This window comes from Triticum urartu, chromosome 7A (genome assembly GCF_056163025.1).
Source record: "Triticum urartu cultivar PI428250 chromosome 7A, HENAU_Tu73, whole genome shotgun sequence".
Lineage (NCBI taxonomy): Eukaryota > Viridiplantae > Streptophyta > Magnoliopsida > Poales > Poaceae > Triticum > Triticum urartu.
In genome coordinates this window covers 23,805,226-23,826,169 of record NC_141879.1, presented here as the reverse complement: position 1 = coordinate 23,826,169, position 20,944 = coordinate 23,805,226, and the positions used below count along the sequence as shown (strand labels likewise).

The 20,944-nt window shown below is 44.5% G+C and overlaps 1 protein-coding gene and 1 pseudogene across 1 annotated transcript; both read left to right on the top strand.

The window, feature by feature from the left end:
- Window positions 1–6,310, top strand: part of LOC147957147 (uncharacterized) — an 86,373-nt pseudogene extending 80,063 nt beyond the window's left edge.
- On the top strand, window positions 1,871–6,171 carry LOC125536489 (disease resistance protein RGA5-like). Its single transcript, XM_087536180.1, has 3 exons — window positions 1,871–2,859; window positions 3,685–5,732; window positions 5,837–6,171. The coding sequence occupies exons 1-2, from the start codon at window positions 1,874–1,876 to the stop codon at window positions 5,681–5,683; spliced, it is 2,985 nt and encodes a 994-aa protein (XP_087392306.1). The 5' UTR covers window positions 1,871–1,873; the 3' UTR covers window positions 5,684–5,732; window positions 5,837–6,171.
- Window positions 6,311–20,944: the final 14,634 nt, after the last annotated feature.

Here is a 20,944-nt window from a genome sequence, read left to right as displayed (position 1 = left end):
GCCCTGGTGGAGTACTGCAGCTCCATCACCACCACGCCGTCGTGCTGCTGCTGGAGCCATCTTCCTCAACCTCTCCTTCCCCCTTGCTGGATCAAGAAGGAGGAGACGTCATGCTGACCGTACGTGTGTTGAACGCGGAGGTGCCGTCCGTTCGGCGCTAGGATCTCCGGTGATTTGGATCACGTCGAGTATGACTCCCTCATCCCCGTTCTTTGAACGCTTCCGCTCGCGATCTACAAAGGTATGTAGATGCATCCGATCACTCGTTGCTAAATGAACTCATAGATGGATCTTGGTGAAACCGTAGGAAATTTTTTGTTTTCTGCAACGTTCCCCAACACCTTTGTTCGAGGACGAGCTCGCCAACAAAGCCGCCGGGGGGAAGCAGAAGCACAAGAGCAGGAGGACGAAGGCAAACACGGCAGCCGAGGACAAGCTTCGTTGTGAGTGTTGGAGGGACATCGGGCAAGACCCCAATACCGGCACCGAACAAAAGGCATCAACCTTTTGGACTTGTGTCCATGCATCGTGAGTTCCATGAGCGCAAGAAGTTTCCGCCGTACCACATGCAAAGCATGCGCGGATGGGTGTCCATTTTGAAGCGTTGGAAGGTGATCCAACAAGAGTGCAACAAGTTTTTTGCCACTCTTGAGAGCGTCAAGGGACGCCCCGTGAGCGGCATCGGCATGCAAGACATGGTATGCTTGCAAGCGCCCCTCTTTTGTGTCATTTCATTTATGCTTGCATGTCCATTTGCATATCCATTTTGCCAATATGATTGCATGTAATTCATTTGTAGGCATTCCAAGCTTTGGAGGCATTCAAGGTCCAACACGATGGCAAGTCGTTCACCCTATCCCATTGTTGGAGGGCCATCAAAGACGAGGAGAAGTTCAAGGCACAATATGCCGCCCTCATGGCGCGTGGGGGGAAGAAAGCCGTGGAGGAGGTTGGCGAGGGCGAGAAGGCACGGCCGCGGGGCAAGACCAATTCAAAGAACGAGGACAAGCGGGATGGGGCGTCGATCGCCTTGATCGCAAGCGTGGAGAACATGATGACCAAGAAGGACTCAACGGAGGAGAAGCGTCGGCGAAACAAGGAAGAACAAATGAACGCCTTCATGGAGATCCAAAGAAGGAGGCTTGATATGGAGGCGGAGAAGCAAGCCAAGATGCTTCAGATGGAGGGCGAGAAGCAAGCCAAGATGCTAGAGATAGAGGCCCCCAACGCAAAGACCAAGGCGAAAGAAGTGACTCTCGCTAGCATGATGATGGTAGTGGAGATCATGAAGGTGTATCTCAACACCGTGTCGTCAAGGAAGAGGTCGTGGTTCGAGAAGATGCGGGCCGACATGCTCAAGTTCGACACCGAGTGATCTATGGCGGTGAGCGCCATCCTTTTTTGTATGCCGACAAGTGTGCCGGCATGACCACGGCCTCGATGGCGTGGTCGAACTCCCGCCCTTTTTGTGTGTTGACATGTGTGCTGGCCGCTGGCAAGTGCGCCAACATAAACTGTGTGGTGTCTTTCTAAAGCTGGCATTGTATGCTGGCGCTGACATGAACTTCGGGCAACGACATGGCCACTGGTATGATCTATGGCCTTGGGCCTTTTAAAAAAAATTTACAGGCGGATATGAAATGGGTCGCGGGCGTTGGGCGCACTGTCAACCCAAATTTAAAAGCTGACAGACGCCGAACGGACGGTTTGATTCAAACGGACAAAAGCACCGTTCGTTTGGGTCGCGGCGGAGTTGCTCTTAGCTCGCCCACACCCCGCTCCAGTTGTCTGATGCACATGCCATAGCACGAGGCACGAGGATTGACCAAATGCACATGCCATAGCGCGAGGAACGAGCATCGACCAAATGCACATGCCAGCCATCGTAATGCGGGCCAAGGCCAAGCTTGCAACTTGTGTGGCACACACCCGATTGCAACTTGGTCATTTACGTTTCTCCACTTCCAACACATCCATACACACACATGAGAGATGGAGTGCAGCAAAAAAGACTAGCGAAAGTAGGAGATCCATGGCGCCTGTGGTGAGCGCTGCCCTCGGTGCGTTGGGTCCCCTATTGCTGAAGCTCACCGCCTTGCTTGCCGGCGAGTTTGGCTGCCTCAAAGGCGTCCGTCGCGAGATCCGCTCCCTCAGATCTGAGCTGACTAGCATGCATGCTGCGGTCCATAAGTACATGATGCTAGAAGATCCGGATGTCCAAGTGAAGGCATGGATTTCGCTGGTGAGAGACCTGGCCTACGACATCGAGGATTGCATCGACAAGTTCATTCACCAGCTTGGCGGCGGCAGGCGCCAAGGGGGCTTTAAGGGCTTCTTTCGCGAGACTGCTCGCTGCCTAAGGACGCTTGGGTCACGGCGTGGAATCGCCAGCCAAATCGATGATATGAAGGCTCGTGTCAAGCAAGTGAAAGAGCTCAAGAGTAGTTACAAACTTGATGATATTGCGTGTAGCACCTCTGGCCATGGTGCCTTGGATCCTCGGCTGTCTACTCTTTTTGCTGAGGACGCAAACCTTGTGGGCGTTGATGGTCCAAGAGATGATCTAGCCAATTGGGTGATGGAAGAAGATGGATCGACAACTCCTCATCTCAAGGTGTTGTCTATTGTTGGGTTCGGAGGATCCGGCAAAACAACACTAGCACATGAAATCTGTCGCAAGATTCAAGGGCATTACCATTGTCAAGCTTTCATATCAGTCTCACAGAAGCCGGATATTAAGAAAATCATCAAGGATGTGGTGTCCAAAGTGCCTTGCCCAGATGAATTCATCAAGGACATCGACATTTGGGACGAAGTTACATCTATGGTAAAGATGAGAGAGCTGCTACAAGACAAGAGGTAACTTAACCTTTTACCAGTTCCTGCATAATGCGTCTCGTTGTTGTTCTCAATACTGCAGGTAGTTTATAGTGCTTCTACTGTTAAATTTTGCCCATATCGAACAACATTTGCGCCACTCCAGTAATTTTGCCCATACAACCATGCTAGAAATTACATAGTATAAGTGTAAGTACAACCAAGAATACTGTAGCACCCAAGTGGCAGTAAATTAATATTGATAAAGTTTCCGCTCCATAACCTGGTAATAGGATGCAAGAAAAATGTTTGTCATAAATAAAATATCTAGGGATATTTTTTCAGTCCACAGTTTCAGTTTTATTCCCCTGCTCCTGTAATCTTTGCTTGGCATGATAACAGAGGATGGTGAAAAACCAACCCAAGATAAAGTATTAGAATCACTCGAATTTTCTGTCTTCTAGTCTTCACTGCAAAAGCACTATATCTACTCATACTAAAAAGATCATGAAGTGAAGTTTCTGTTGTGTATTGTGGCTCACATTTGCTGATGGCCAAGCACTACAAGACACAAAAGAGAAGTTGTCTCGGTAGATCTCTGTTTTTACTGATATTAATTCTGGCTTAGAAAGTTGGATGTCCATTTCTTGAAAACATGTTCTCATCCTTCAAGGGATAAGTATATAGGACATGATACATAGGGAGTGTAAGGTGCATACGGAAACATAAGTGGAAGTGTGGTACACTTAATTAGCTGCTCTGGCACATGAAGAATGAATATACGGCCTTGGAGTTGCCTTGTTTGTTTCTTTTTTCTAGTTAAATTTCTTATAACCATTGGTTCATGGTATCTACTTTATCTTTCAGGTATCTCGTCATTGTTGATGATATATGGTCAACATCAGCATGGAACACTATCAAGTGTGTTTTTCCAGAGAATAATTGTTCTAGCAGAATTATCACTACTACACGCATTTCTGATGTAGCCAGGTCATGTTGTTCAGGTGGTGATGATCGCGTCTATAACATGGAGCCTCTAAGTCATATTCACTCTAGAAGGTTATTTCTCAAAAGAATTTTCGGCACCACAGATTACTGCCCTGATATGTTAAAAGAAGTCTCAGATGAAATCCTGAAAAAGTGTGGAGGCCTTCCGTTGGCAATTATTAGTATATCTGGTTTATTAGCGAACAAACCAGTTGACAAACAAGAGTGGGAGAAGGTGAAAAGATCAATTGGTTCTGGCCTAGGTCGAAACCAATGTCTAGAGGGAATGAACAGCATACTATCCCTAAGCTACAGTGCTCTTCCATATAATCTCAAGACTTGCCTGTTGTATTTAAGTGTTTTTCCTGAGGACTGTGTGATTGAGAGAGAAAGACTAGTAAGGCGATGGGTAGCAGAAGGATTTATCACTGAAGAGCGTGGACTGAGCTCGGAAGAAGTTGCAGAAAACAACTTTTATGAGCTTATTAACAGAAATATGGTCCAACCAGTGGACATTGGATACGATGGTAAGGCTCGTGCCTGTCGAGTCCATGACATGATGCTTGAACTCATCATATCAAAATCTACTGAAGATAACTTCACTGATGTGGTAAACGGTGGGCAAACAGTTTGGGAAAATTCTCATGGTTACATTCGACGACTGTCAATCCAGCACATTGATCAGGAACTTGCATCTGTATTGCTAAATAAAGACCTACGGCATGTTCGATCTCTGACGGTAACAACCACAGGTTGCATCAAACACTTGCCTAGTCTTGTGAAGTTTGAAGCATTACGTGTAATGGATTTTGAAGGTTCTGCAGGTTTGGAGGGTTATGATCTGAACGGTATGGGCAGGCTGTTCCAGGTAAAGTACATGAGCTTTAGGAACACTGGCATATTAAGGCTACCATCGGGAATTGTGATGCTACATGATCTAGAGACACTAGATCTTAGGAATACATACATACAAGAGTTGCCCGCTGGAATAGTTCAGCTTACTAAATTACAGCATCTACTTACTGCACGGCGTTTTGGAGGAGGGAGAACAAAAATACCAGATGGGATTGGGAATATGAGGAACTTACAAGTGATTTCAGGATTTAATATTACCATAAGTTCAATAGGTGCAGTGGAAGAGCTTGGGCACCTGACCTGTTTGGTAAGTCTATGTGTCGAGTTGAACGGTGGAGGATCTGACCGGTATAAGAGGCATGAAGAGATGTTACTGTCTTCTCTATGCAAGCTTAGTGCATGCAAACTCCAGTCTTTAGGGATATTCAGCAATGATTCAACCCCCCTCGAGTTTTTAGATTCTTGGTCCCCTGTACCATTTACCCTCCAAAGATTTCAGATAAGCACCGACTACCATTTACTGAATACTCCAAAGTGGATTGCACCGACACTCGTCAGTCTAGCGCACCTGTGCATTAATTTAGTTGAAGTAACAGAGAAGGATCTGCATATGTTTGGGAAACTGAATGCTTTAATTTCTCTGGAACTGTTGTTGAAATCAGGCCAAAAAGAAAGGATTGCAATCCAAGGATACCCAAGTCTGAAGGAATTTTCCATTGTTTGCACAGTGGAGGAAAGCGGCGCATACATCACGTTCGTGCAAGGGGCTATGCCAAAGCTTGAGAAGCTTAGGCTGCCGTTCAGCGTGTCAGTGGCAAACACATATGGCTTCTGTTTAGGCATTAAGCATCTTCCATGTCTCAAAGAGGCAGAAGTGACTCTTTACAATGATGGTGCTGGATATTTTGAAGTCAAAGCTGCAATTGCTGTGATCAGGAATGAAGCGAGTGTTCATCTGAACCATCCTGAAGTTACTATCATCGGAGAGTGCAATGAAGAGCGCAGAACCTGGCGGCACCATTGACAGATAAATTGTCAGGGCCAGAAATGAAATGTTTCTCTGTACCCACGAGGTATTGATAATTATACATCCGCTCATCGCCCCATTGTTAGTTTATCCAAGCAGCTGGAGTGCAGGCTTCTAAATTTCATATGTTCTACCGTTTCATTTTTTCAGGTGCAGGCTTCTTTCACCTGGGTTGCTTTCTTGGAATGTCATATTGCTTTTGGCTCCTGAGCTCGAGTATTCCAACTTGTGTATCATACGGTTCCTACAAAATTGTGGGGGATTGGAGGGGAGCCAAAGTTCAAAATATTCGGCTAAAAAAAGTTCAAAAAAATTTGAGAGAAAAATACAAGTTCTTTTCATGATCAAAAGCCAAGTATAATTGTTTAGAATCAAAATATAAGACATAATTTCTTTCAGGGAAAAGTGAACAAGTTTGATGGCTGGAAGAAGATAGGAAATATTCAAACATACCCTTGAGAGAAAAAAAACGTTAATTATGATTCTGAAGAGTGGATCGCATGTGAGTTGGGTATGCCGATGGAGGTAGACGCATCCAATCCAAGCGTCTTTATTTTCATAAACTGTGGCACTATGATACAAACTATGTGCGTTGTGCCCAGTATGTTCTATTCGTGTCCATGACGATCGATGATCTTGATGCATTGGTTATTACTTGTTGCCGCAGTAGCTCCTCCTGTAAGATATCTCAGATTATGTAGGTTCACCCAAAACCTTTCGTATGTTGCATCATGGTGTCAATGCTCAGATATATATGGAGTATAATGATGTCATTGTCGATTTTTGGTCTCTTAGTTCTACCGGTTCGTTTCTTCTGAAAATTTGCTCTTCCTGCAGAGAACGGAACAGTGGTTCTTTTGCAGTTAGTGTAGGAGATGTTTTCGCAGATATAGTGGTGGCATCACTGGAGTCTGGAGTTTTTGCAGTTAGTTGCATCCTTGAGTGTTTAGAAGTTAGTAAGAGATATGTTTCTGTTATAAAGCCTCTAGATTAGCATGTTTATTGTGCAAAAAGTCCATTTCTTGTCAATTTTTGAACTTGATTGTACCCAGAAGGTGAGGAGCACCAAAAATATACACATGATAACATCAGTTGTGGAGGTAGTTCATGTGTGGCATGTTATGCATGTTTTCCTGCCTTGTGTACCGCCAGTTCCATGAATTGCATGGTCGCTCTCATGTTCAGAGATCACTAGTGTCTGTTCTCTCCCCTCCATGGAGAATAGGCGGGGCGCCGACAGAAAACAGCTTTTGGCTCCCGAGCTCGAGTGACCCTGGGATGGCAAAAGTCACGTTATACAGAAGTAAATCTGAGGAGTTATGCGTCGTCATATTGAAGTTGTGATTCCCACAACTGAACTTTTGTTTCTAGCTGTGTACAGGGACCAAATAATTCCTACATGGAAACTTGTTTGCTCCTAAATAGAAATTTACAATCGAAGGCTAAACATTCTTTAATATGGCATAATTAATATCTTTAAATCTGTAAATTGAAATTCAACAAATAATATATCTATTATTATCAAAAAAATGTGAGGAATCCAAATATGACATCATTAATTTTTAAAATCATTTGTCATATGCTGGAATCAATTGCTTCTTGGTGATGTGAACCGGATGAGAACTAATGAGCTTTCTATGTTTGCCTAAGCACAAGTGTCTGATCTGGATTCATTGTTAAAATGGTTATAATTTGTTGATCTGGTACTAGCTCAGATATAAAATGGTGAATCCCTGAATCACTATATACAATGTCTGTCCAGTTGTAGCAACTACTGTTATTTGATTTTAGGAGTTGAACTTGAGCATGAAGTCACACGTTTCACCGTTTGAGTTTGAAACTATTATTCTAAAAAAACAATAATTAGCTGGTAACACTAATATTTATTGAATAAGGAGTTTAACCATAGTTTGACCAAAAAGTAAAAAAAAACTTAAATTTGAGGATAACTTTTTTAGCTTTCAGAATTTGAGGATTCTAAAAATTTGCAAAACGGCCTATGGCCGTCGAAATCGGAATCGGCTTATCGTGCTGAACATTTTGATATATTATACGTTTGTTTTGACATCGTATGCAAAAGTTATAGTCGTTTTACTTTTTCATAACACTTTTTTGCAAAACATGTCGAATTTTATGTTTTAATTTTTTCCCAACTAGTACATGTAGTAACATAACTACATCCCGAAGGATTTTATTTTTTAAAATTTTTATCATTTTCTTTTGTTTTTTTCAAAATTGAAATGGCGATACGGAGAGGGGAAGGGGGTAGAGTTTGAAAATTGCGGAACCTATATAGTCCGGGATGGTGTCCATCAAATCCTACCGTCGACTACATCTGCTACCACTGCCCCAGCCAGAGTCGCAACTATGGTTAACCAAGCCAGAGTCACGTTCAATTAAAGTGACAAAAATAATTACTTTGTAATATAGTAAAATGAATTCTATCAACTATTATTACAGGCTAAACAACTATTAATACAAAACAGTAGAAAAATTAATATTAATTAATTATAAAGAATTATCTACTGTTGTCTAACAGAAGCATACTACAACATGTTAAAATTTACAGAAAGAACTAACTAAAAATAATTAAAAACAACAATTAAAGGACTAAAACAACTATATAAGAAAAACAGTACTGCTTTAACTAAAATACTAATTTAATTATTTTAAAAATAACCAAATAAATCTTACTATGACTAGGAGCAAAAAGAATTAAATTTAAAACTATTTTTAAACTCAAGTTATTCACAATCTAGGGTTCAAACCAAATTTGAACAAATTCAAATTTAAATCATTTAAATTTAAAAACTAATGGCACAAACAGTAACTAGACAAAATTTTGAATCTAATGCAAAAAGAATCACTCAAAAACATCAAATATCCTAAAAGATATAAGCAATATAAAACTAAAATTAAAAACTAAAAACAAATGAAAAAACGAAAAAGAAACTTTAAGAACCCCTTTAATCCCAGTTAGTGGCTTCAACCGGGACTAAGGTCTTGGAGCCACCAACCGGAACTAAAGGAGTTGGCTCCAAATGGGACTAAAGGAGCTGAGGCTTTAGTCTCGGTTGGTGTCTCCAGCCGGGACTAAAGGTCCCATTGAAACCGGGACTAATGCCTGCTCGGTGCCCTGGCCGCTCATCGGAACTAATGCTTACATTAGTCCTGGTTCGTAATGCAATCGGGACTAATGTGTAGATCGAGCTTGGACCGTTCGTAATGCAATCGGGGCTAATGTGTAGATCGAGTTTGGACCAAAACCCTGCTTTCTACTAGTGACACGAGGTGCGCAAGATTGACGGCACGATGTTGTACGGGTCGCGCACGTTCTTCTTCCTGACCGAGGACGGCACGCTCCGGCCAATCGCCATCGAGCTTACCAGGCCCGAGTCGCCGTCCAAGCCACAGTGGCGTGAGGTCTTTACGCCGGGGTGCGACGGCAGCGTGGCTGTGGCAGCTCGCCAAGACCCATGTCCTGGCTCATGACAGCGGCTACCACCAGCTCGTTAGCCACTGGTACGTAGTAATACACTCATTGTTACTCACGTCACCTATTAAGCTTCTGTCACCTGACCAGTGAACAATAGAGGAGTCCCCAAATTTCGGTCTACATACCACTTCCTCAATTAGTAGTATTAAGCTTCTGTCACCTGTCACATGCTACTTCTGTAATATTACCTTTTTAGGCATGTAAAAGTACTTAGTTTTAACATGTACATAGTAATGATATTACTAAAACACAGACGATCGGGACAATATTAGTAGTATTTACATATACTATTCTACTTATTCCGGTCAATGGTCAAGATATAAGATCTGACCAAACAGCCGATCGGAAACGGGCGATTCGTCCAAAATGGTCAATATAGGTGATCTGACTAAACAAACGCTGCCCCCGCGTTGCTCTTCTGGATGACATGGGCAGCGCCACCGTACCCCAGCCTAACCTTCCCTCTCCTCCCGTCTTTCCCTCCCGCTGTCAACAGAGGATGCTGCCGGCGAAGCTACTGTGGCTGACGGTGGCGGCAGGGTCCTTGCTTGTGGTTCTTCTTCTCGATTTCAAGAGGACCTTGCAAAGAGATCGTATCAATGAAGCCAGATTCACTTGTTCATATGTCTACTCGGACGTGCATATGTTGTTAGGCTGCCAAAGGTTAGAGCTTCTTTACAAACTTGTTTTGCTGTTTGAACTTTCTTTAGAACTGCCATTAACCAATAAAATATCAATGGGGCACCGTGTCAATAAACATAAAAATGTATCTAAACAGTATAGAATAGCCTGTTTACAAACTGATTCAGCTGTTTTTAACCATCTTTACAACTGAAAGTAACCAATAAAGTATCACTTTGGCAGCGTAAAAAATCATAAAAAATCAATCACTAAAGAAACATTTTCCCATGGGAGTATTTCTTTTAGTTGAAAACTTTTCTTGCAGTGGAATTCCTCCTTGTAGTGAAAGTAATAATAGCGATGAGACACTTCAGAATAAAAAGGGTAAAATGTTAGTTCAAACTGGGGGAAGTAAGATGGATAGGTAAACTGTTTAGGAAAAAAGAAATATGGGAATACATATTCCTTCCAAGGCAAATACAGGTGCAAAAAGTTTAAATATTTTTGAAAAACGAATGCTTTCAAATTTATAAACAAAATTTTCAAAACACATAAATTTCATGAAAACATGAACATTTTTTGAGTTTCTCAAACATTTCTTGAAAAATGGAATAAAATAGAAAAATGAGAAGAGTTTATGAAATTGCGAACAATCTTTTAAGAAATAGAAACACTTTCTGAAAAACAGGAACAACATTTGAAAACACACATTTTCAAAACTATGAACAACTTATTAAAAAAATATTCTCCAAAAATTCCCTGAATATTCTTTGAATTTGGGATCAAAATTTGAAAACATAAAGAATTTTTGAATATGTGAACACATTTTGAAAATCTGGAATATTTTTTGATATTCACAAACGTTTTTTGAAAATAAGAATTCATTTATGAAAATAGGCACATTTTTCGGCATTAAGAACGATGTCAAAACGCAAACATATTTTGAAATTACAAACAATTTCTGTGAAAATAATAATTTTTTTGTCAAAAATTCCCTGAACATTCCTTGAATTTGTGAACAAAATTTGGAAACGCGAACATGTTTAGAATATGTGAACAAATTTCGAAATGCTGGACCATCTTTTAAGATTGTAGATCATTTTTTGAATTGATGAACAAAATTTCAAAATGCGAACATTTTTCAAATTCTGCGCATTTTTTCTCAATTTTCGAAAACATGAACAGTTTATGAATTTAGTGAACAAATTTCGAAATTGGGAACATTTTTTTGAAATTCCCACATATTTTCTGAATGTGTGAACAAAAACATAAGATTCAAATATTTCAATAGTTTGAAATTATAACTTTTTATAATTTTCGAACATTTTTGTAAAAGAAGTGAACAATATTTAAAATTCGATTTTTATTTTTTGGAAAAATTTCTGTAATAAGTTCCAACACAGGATCATTTCTTAAAAATGAAAAAAAAGCGAACATTTGATGAAAAAGAACAAAAGGGAAAGAAAAAGAATCGAAAAAGAAGAATGGAAAAAAGAAAAAGGTAAGAAAAAGAAAAAAGAAATGGAAAAAGGAGAGAAAAATAACGGATAAAAACAAAAAAGAAAAACCGATCAGGGACCTTCCAGAAGGTTCCCAAAATCGGAAAAACCGGCTGGGTATCTTGGAGAACGTTCCCAAAACCGCTATCGGAGGTGCTCGTCTCGCTGCTAAATGGGCTTGCCCGTGTCGGTTGGTCGTTCTCGGTGCGAAGCAGCGAGCAGAATGCGTCAAATAGGAAATCGCCCTAAAGTACCCCACGGGCTGAAACGAAGAAATCTGATAAATTGGGCCTTTTTCCAATTTATTTTTTCTAAGCAGAGGGTGTTGCGCTCGTGCGCTCTTGTAATTTATTTTTTCTGAGATCATGTCCAATGATGGCCGCTTAGACAGGCGCTACGATCTAGTAGTATTTCCCACTGATTTCCTGGCCGATTGACAGTTAGCACCTCAAATCCCAGCGTAAGCGCGGAAACACAAAGGCTTGCATCGGGTGCTTGGCCCTTTTCCTGGCTGCACCATGCTCCCCTGGTTGGTAATTAGCGTAATCTGCGTATGGTTCTGCTAAAAAAATGGTAATTAGAGTATGAAGCTAGCGCCTAGTATTGGTAGCTAGGGGGTTTAGATATAGCTTTATTTATGAACTTGTTTTTTTTTCTTTGTAAGTGCCCCCTGAAGAGTCCAGCGTTTGACATGCCCTAAAAAAGATAGACCGATAGAGCGATGCGGGACAGGAAGAGAGCCAAAGGCAATGCGGATACAGAGGAGAGGGAGAGGGATCCAGACAAAGGCGATGTGAGGTGTGCGCGATTGGATTGACCGGAGGCGTATGCCTAGCAGTGGCGGGCGCCTAAAGCCCAGCAGTGGCGAGCGAGCCTCTTTGAGCCACCCCGCCACTGCTAAAGGGGCATCGGTGGTGGGCGTGCGCCCTCCACTGGTAAGGCCCTAACAGTGGCGAGTGGCGCAACTTGTCCGTCAGTGTAGTCCATCTCGTAGCAGTTGCGAGCAGCCCTACCAATGGTGGGCAAGGCCCTTCGCTCCCCAGTACTGTATGAAGTAAGCGCGGAGGGCGCTTGTTAATGTCCGCCATCGATTGCTGCACTAGACTATAATAAAAAACGCTGCCCTGTTAGCTGATGCAAATAGGGGACAATTATCAATTGAGTGCGAGGAAATTAGGAATGAAACTAGAGGTAATAACTGAAAATAAAGAACAAGATGTATATTAAGAATAAACGAGTTACACAAAATACATGGTCATCAAATATAGTATGTTGATCAAGTTGAACAACATAGTGCATGACGCCATATATATTTGGGAACCCTATATATTTATTCATGGTTTCAGTTTTGCCTGCTAAATAAGGTAGGTTAGGCTCTTTTGTTGGTTGGACTCATCTTCCTTGGAGTTAATAGGCCGGACAACGAGGGGACCTCCTTGTTTATGATAGTCACGAACTTGACTTGTAGTTCTTCGAGCACTAAGCCAGCTTTGGACGAATCATTTTGTACTTCTTGACCCCATTTGAGGATTCTATCATGCTGATTTAACACTTCCATGCGAATGCAGACGTAGAAGCCACAGATTAGACTAGTTGACCGTTTTTGCATACAAGGTAGAGTGTTCCATTTGAAGGCAATCATTTTCCTACACTTCCTTTGTAGTTTTTTTTCAACCGTGTGACCTCCTATAGTATTACAATCAAAAAGTCAATCATCAAGAAGGTCCTTCAGGAGGGACCAGTCTTTTCCCGGGCTCTTCATGGAATCCAGCAAGTAACAATTGCACCTTTGTGGTCTTAGCACTAGGAGAACTCAATCGTTGCTGCGCAAAACAAAATAAACATACTGCGATCATGAAAAAGTTACAATTTTTTGAGACATGAAAACATATATGAAGGAAAAAGGTACAAAAGCGAAAGCATAAATCCAGAGAAGGATGGACATGGGTCGGTACGGCATGAGGACGAAGTTTTTAAGCTTGTTCTGTTGCATGAAATCCAGAAGGTAACTCTTCATGCGCCGCCTCCCTTCCACATGTTTTAGGTTTTCCTCATTCATGAGATATGGGCCGGCTATGGCGACATCGTAAATATTCTTGCTTCTTACGTCAGTGGCTTGAAAAGGCGCCAATAGCCCTATTAGGCAAGTTTCAAGACTATAGAATATGAACATATAGAAGATCTCTTTGAAATCTACATATATTTTGTCCCCGCTGAATTTTTCAAAGAAAGTATATCCCGTTGGCACCTCCGCAGTGTAGTGTGTTGGGTTAACGATGGATCCTTGCTTATTATTAGCAAGCTCTAATTCCACAATTTTTTCATGTAGAATCTTTACCTCAAGCCTCAAGTGCTCATACACGTTGTCTGGTAGCATTCTCTCACCCGGGATAGAGACAAGTGCCTTTTGGTTATCAACACATTGTTCATATTCCAAGGACTTCTTCGGTGCCTTCTTTACCGGTGGTCTACCATTTGCACGTGTAGTGCCAAAAGTTTTTGTTCACCGTTGCCTTCATATGCGTGTTTCTTTTTTTCACCGGTTGGACGGAAATGGGTGGACATGGCACCGCTTCTTACGCCACCACATTCTTCAGTGTTGTTGGAGTAAACTTTGGCATTTTTGCAAGGTTGCGTCTTGGGATGGGCTAGCGGCGTCTCCTCATCTGCAACATAATTAGGATTTTGGGATTCTTCAAGCATGTGCTCTTCCTACACATCCTTAGCGAATACAAGGTTGCAAAGACCTAGAGGAGATCGTCTAGGCGGCGGTCCACCGCCGTGGATGTTGGGAGATTGCGATGGTGCCGAAATGCTGGGGATGGTCGGGGGCGGTGTTCTATTTGGGGATGGCTTTTCCATTATGATATGCATTGCAGGCCACTTGACGGAAGCAGTAAAGCATTCTAAAAGGGTAGCGGCTCATCATCCTCTTCTATAATGTTCTATGGCCGAATCAAGTTGTGTATTGGGGGAACAACCTAAACAAAGAAAGCTTCCGCACATTCTCATCTAATTCGCTGTTGTGCATGAAATTTCCTATACAGAGTCTAGCTTTTGCAACCTCCAACAAGTCGCCACAAGTAATCACTCTAGTTAGGAGAGTGCAAGCAATTTCTTCTTCCAACGAATGTGGTGACTGTCGGTGTCAAAACCGGCGGATCTCGGGTAGGGGGTCCCGAACTGTGTCTCAGGATCGATGGTAACAGGAGACGAGGGACACAATGTTTACCCAGGTTCGGGCCCTCTTGATGGAGGTAATACGGGTTACAAGAGTTGATCTACCTCGAAATCGTAATAGCTATACCCTAGACGTCTAGCCTGTATGATTATGATTCCCGCTACGAACTAAACCCTCTGGTTTATATAGACACCGAAGGAGACTAGGGTTGTATAGAGTCAATTTACAGAGAAAGGAATCTTCATATCCGAACGTCAAGCTTGCCATCCATGCAAAGGAGAGTCCCATCCGGACACGGGGGAAGGCCTTCTATCTTGTATATTCACAGCCCATCAATTCGGCCCATGTCACATAGCCCGGACGCCCGGGGACCCCCTAATCCAGGACTCCCCCAGTGACCCCCCATGACCATGCATGGCATTAATGATCAAGGGACTTCTGATCTTTTGGGAGCAAGGGTCGGTGGCGTATCCACCATTTTTGGCATATTTGTTAACCCTTTGGACTGAATATGCTTTTGAACCTCTGCCAGAAAATCAGGTAAGACTTCCTTTAAGCATTCATTGCCTAACTGAACTATTTTGTCTCTGTCCCTTCTTTCTTTTTCTGACTTAGTCATCCTTTTCTTGGTGGGATAGTAGGCATCCCAGAAAGTACTGCCGGCGCCGAGCTTACGGCCTTGTGTGGGCTCTCTCTTCCTTTGGAGAGCGTATAGAATTGGGTCAGATGACCACCTTGAGGCATCCGGCAACTCTTCAGAGTTTGGTGTGTTTTAGCTAAAATTTACCTGCATGAACAAACTAACATCATTTTGAAACTGCTCCTAAACATATATATATATATATATATGTATATATATATATATATATATATATGTTTGGGAGCAGTATATGGAAAGTGTGGTTGTATAGGCTAATTACGTACTGCTCTTTCGGTCGCCTTCGCCACCATAGGGTCCTCGAAGTAGTACAATATGGTTTCTTTATGAAGCAGCGCTAGGAATCGAAAATATTTCTTGGCACACGGATCCAGGATATTACTGAAGGGTGTCGGTTGACCTTGTGAAGAAAACATAGAATCATGCTTATCCCTGATCGGCTGCTTTCCTTCATAACCACGAGTCCCTAGATTATGGTTCCCTACCATTTCGCTTTGGAGCTGTGCAAACTTCTCTTTGTCCTGTTTGTATGCATACGAGTCTCGGCAATCAAGGATCTTCTCCCATTCCTCATCGGTAGTACTAGGATATAGCTTTTTGATATCCTCTAAATCATACCTGTCATCCAGTAGCTTGTTTGCACGGTATCTATTACTATTCAAGGCCTTAGTGAACACGTGCATGGCATGGATTTCTGCAAGTGCATTGTTTCGGTCGCTGAACTTGAAAATATCTATCATCTTTCCTAAGAGGAGGTTTGACCAATGCTTGTTTTTAGGGCCCCTTAAGCATCTAACATTGACGCCATAGTTTTCACGGGCGATGGCACCTAGGACGTTACCCCATTTTGTTGCGTTCTTGACCGGACTAACGGGTCTCCCCTCTTTGTTAATCCATTTTACTATGTAAGTACCTGTAGGCACCTTATTCCCTGACCTACGCTTTCGCGCCTGAATTTCCAAATAAGCTTGTGCACCATTGAGGTATCCTTCCTCTTCAGAACCATCCAACTCTTCTCCCAAATGTTGGCCATCTTGCACTTCCTCTTTAGCACCATCGTGGGAATATCTTTCCCCATCTTGTAGTTCCTCTTCAACAACATCTGAATCTTCTTCCCCATCTAGCCCTCCATCTGCAGCACGATCGCTCTCCTCGTGCAACCCGTAAGCATAACTTGGCTCATCCTGCTGGGAAGTCAAAGCCTCACTCCGAGACCATGTATATCTCGCTATCTTTTATCTGCAACATGGAGATTGCATCCGTAATGAGTAAAATAAGAATTACATGTTAATAAATTTTTTTGGCAAGATGAATGCTCAAAAAGAGACATATTAAGTGCCAGAAATTCGACAAAATGAAAGTGAATCAACATTTCGTCAAAACTTTGGCACTAATTTCTGTTCACTGTACAAGAAGACAAGAAAACTGCAATGAAAGTCACCAACCGGCCAACTCCATATCGGCTCTTAGCTGTGGCGGGCTTCTTTTGCTACCCCCACCGCTTGTTTCCAAAAATAGTTGTGGCGGGTGCCCCGCCCCGCCCGGCACTCATTTTGGTTCACCTATAGAGATATTTTACGGTACATCATACTACTCAATATAACGTGTAGTATTAAGTTAATCCAATGGTTAACATGAGTCAATCAGATTTTGGCTCAAGGACATGTTGGTAATTTTATGTTTCCGCTAATTAATAACAGCCGATGCACCTGCATGCCACCGTCCCCAATCTCCGCCATCCCGACGATAGCAAACTAGCAGAAGCTGCACGTCGCCGGCCCAGGATCTCGGCTGTCCCGACGTTGCCTGCAGGCCGCTGCCCTCAGGAGCTCCGCCACCCCAACGCCGCTTGCACTCCTCCCAGCGGACCGCCATCTCGATGCTGCCAAAAATCGCAGCAGGAACTGGCACTGTAGCATATAGCAACTTAATTGGATAGCTGCTTGGGAAAAGAATGCACATGGCAGAATGTAAGACGAGAGTTCAATGGAGTGCTTGCCATGATATGGCGTCCCGTTCAAGTGTCTACGAGTCATGCGGACGGGCTGAACAAGGTCGGCGTCATGGGCATGGTCAGCTCAGCTTTCAACTGATGTCATGATCTCGACGCTCTTTCTGCAGTGCTCGTAAAGCTTTTTCACTAGGGTGGAGCGGGCACGTATTTTTGACGAACTCGTCAGGTCGACGGCGACGGTATGCGGCCGGAGCGACAGCTCGCCTTCGATCGCGCACACTAGAGGGGAGCAAGAAATGCGGGGCATCTCGGCGCCGGCGACGGCCGGTTAGGCCTGGGCCAGGACCGGGGCTCCTGCGCAGGGCGGCCTGGATGTGAGACCACGGGAAATTACTACGTGAAATTTCAGCTCTATCATCGATTTGTTCTGCAGGTGAATATGTCGTCTGCATGATGAATAATCATGAACTACTCAAAACGCCCCTGATTACTAAATATACTACCGGAAATCAGTAGTAGTATAGGCTCATCTGGACCGTTGAATCCCAGAAATAAACGGTCGAAATTGAGTTGATGTACTGTAAAATGTCTCCACCTATAAGCTCTTTCTGAGTAGTGGTGGGATCCGGATCCAGCCTACGAACGCCCGTGGTGGGATCGATCGGTGGCACAGGATCCAGGTCCTGTCGATGGCTCGAGCGGGCGATGGGATCGATAGTATGTGCGGGATTCGGGTCCAGGCACCTGAGTGCGCGATGAGATTGAGCAAAGTTGTGTGATGCGGCTCGCCCAGGCGAGGTGCGCCAGGGGATCATCAGAGGTGCACATGCGGGTGAAGAAAGCCTGGGGGCGAGGGCGATAATTACCGACGCCTAGTCTCATCGTCTGGAAACTGCTCCGCTCACTCTTCAAGCACGCATCATGGCGTATTCGTGGGGGGTAATGTGGCAATCCTTTCCTACGTGTAGATTTGATCCGCATGTCAGGAGTGAGCTTCTGCTCGAGTTTGTTGTGTTTTAACGTTATTTCGATGGCGGAAGTGCTCGGCTTGTGCAGATCCTGTGGCATTTTGTCTTTCCCCTCCCTCCTTAATTTTTTTTAGAACATAGACATCAGGGACGTCCGGCTTTAAATTAATAAAGCCCTCAACATAGGCAGCGTGCACAATCAAATAACCAACAACCACAACCAAACTAGTCTTCCGGGGTCCAGACACACCACAAAAGGAACTGGCGAAGGAATAAAGTGCATTACATGGCATATCCAGCCAACATAAGAGCACGCAGGCTCGGAGGAAACACTTCCAAAAGGGGCTACCCATCCCTATGAGGCAGCGGCAGAGGGTGACGGGGCTCGAGACGCCGAGTAGACGGAGCGAAGGCGTGCAAGAGCATGACGATGGAGATCAGAGTCCTGTTGTCTTCCCAGCGGGGCCCATTGCTGCAAGAACAAGATGCATTTGTAGATAACGTCAGCGGGGTGAGAGGGGAACACTCCCTCAATAGTAAACTTGTTATGAATATGCCATAAAGCCCATAACATGGCCGCCACACATGTCCACATGACCCGGCGCGAAGAACCCTGGACCAAGGACAAAGATGACACACGAGCTCGGAGCACGAGCATGGATCCCAATCCACACCCGCAGCCTCGCGAACCGCACTCCAGGCAAAGCGTGCCAAAGAGCACCGAAAGAACACGTGATCAGCATCTTCCGGGATATCACACAAAGCACAGGGCGCGGAGGCCGGGCCATTGCGCTTGGCTATATTGATAGAAGTAGGGAGGCGATCTTGGCAAAGTTGCCATAGGAAAACCTTGACCTTGAGAGGAATTCGAGCCTTCCAATGCCCCATGGCAGCCATAGGGACATGGCCGCGGGACAGCTCTCTATAAAGGGAATTGACCGTGAACTTGCCAGAGCCCGAAAGTCGAGGAGACCATATCCGCGGTGTTCGACAAGCGCACGTCCGCTATCTTAGCCCGTAGGCGTTCCCAATCCTCCATCTCCGGCCCCGAGAGGTCCCTTCTGAAGTAGATAGGAGGCGGGGAGGAACTTAGAGCCGAAGCAACCAGTTGGTTGGGCTCGACAGTGATGGAGTAAAGTTGGCCAAACTCCGACCAAAGAGGTTGTTGGCCCATCCAAACGTCGTGCCAGAAACGCGTGGAGCGACCATTATTAACCGAGAAGTTCGCGCCCCTGGCGAAGAACGGTTTTAGGGATTGGATGGAGTTCCAGAAAGGAGACCCATGGGATGCTGCCTCAAAGAAATTCCCATCAGGGAAGTATTTGGCACGTAGGAGGTCCATCCAGAGGCCGGTCTCGCCCTGAGACAGCTTCCAGATCCATTTGCACATGAGTGCAATGTTCATCAACTTAGAGTTGATGATCCCAAGGCCCCCCGGGCTTTAGGTCTACATACGGCCTGCCACTTAACCATATGGTATTTACGTTTCGGTCCCGCTCCTTCCCAAAAGAAACGGGCCCGTGGAGTGTCCATTTTGGTGTGGACCCCATCAGCCAGCAAGAACAGCCCCATGGCAAACATATGCAAGGACGAGAGGCTGGAATTAGTTAAGATAAGTCTAGCCCCTGAAGACATAAATTGACCTCTCCACGGGCAAACCCGGCCCGCCACCTTAGTGCTGAGAGGTTCCCAATCGGCAATCGAGCATTTCTTCTCTGCGATCGGGAGGCCAAGGTAGGTGAACGGAAATTCCCCAAGTTTGCAATTAAGCAAACTGGCTACCCGCAGACTTTCGGCCGCGTCCATCCCTATGGACACCACTTCACATTTGCGGAAGTTTATTTTTAGCCCAGACATAAGCTCAAAGCACAGAAGAATGGCCTTAACCGTTGCGATACTGTCTAAGTCCGGCTCAAAAAGGAGTGTGTCATCCGTGTACTGTAGATGTGACACACCTCGTGGGATCAGATTGCCAACCACTCCCCTGATGTGGCCAGCAATACGAGCTTTGTCTAGCATGGCGCCCAGGGCGTCCGCCACAAAATTAAAGAGCAACGGCGAGGCTGGGTCCCCTTGACGCAGCCCACGCTTGTTGCGGAGGAAGTTCCCTACTTCTCCATTCACCGCAATCGCTTGCCCCCCGAGACCAATTGCATCATGCGATGAACCCACACCGACGAAAATCCTTGGTCCAGGAGGACTTGTCGGAGAAACTCCCAGTTCACTCGGTCGTACGCCTTCTCAAAATCCAATTTCAAAAGAATGGCAGGCTGTCGAGTGTGTTTGAGCGAGTGAATGATCTCTTGGAGGGCCAACGGCCCCTCCAAACTGTTGCGACCACGAATAAAAGCCGACTGGTTCCTACTAATAATACAATGAGCTATTGGAGGCAAGCGCGTAGAACAAGCCTTAGAGCAAATTTTAAACGGGACGTTAATAAGCGCTATGGGTCTAAAAAGTCTAATACAGTCCGCACCCTGTACTTTGGGGATCAGAGAGGGAACCCCAAAGTTCAGGCGAGATATATCTACATGACCACGCATGAACCCATTACATACGTTGAAAATTGGCCCTTTAAGCACTTGCCAAAACCGTTTAAACATCGCCACCGGCCACCCATTCGGACCAGGGGCGGTGTCCGATTTCATCCCAAGAGCCGCCACATCAATCTCCTGGGGGAGGAAGGCCAGCCCTAGGCCCTCATTTTCCTCGTCCGTGACCCGCAACTCAGGATCCCAAACGTCCGCCCGCAGCCGAGCGCAGGACTCCTCCCTGGAGCCCATCAGTTGGATGTAGAAATCGTAAATGTGAAGGACGATGTCCTATTGGCGCAAAAGGAGCCCCTGCTCGGATTGCAGTCTCAGGATGGCGCACTTACGGC

What these genes read in the sequence shown, in the direction of transcription:
- LOC125536489 (XM_087536180.1), top strand. Translation starts at nt 1,874, where the DNA reads ATGCCAGCCATCGTAATGCGGGCCAAGGCCAAGCTTGCAACTTGTGTG. An exon ending in GAGCTGCTACAAGACAAGAG is followed by an intron (nt 2,860 to 3,684) that starts GTAACTTAACCT and finishes TTTATCTTTCAG; the next exon opens with GTATCTCGTCATTGTTGATG.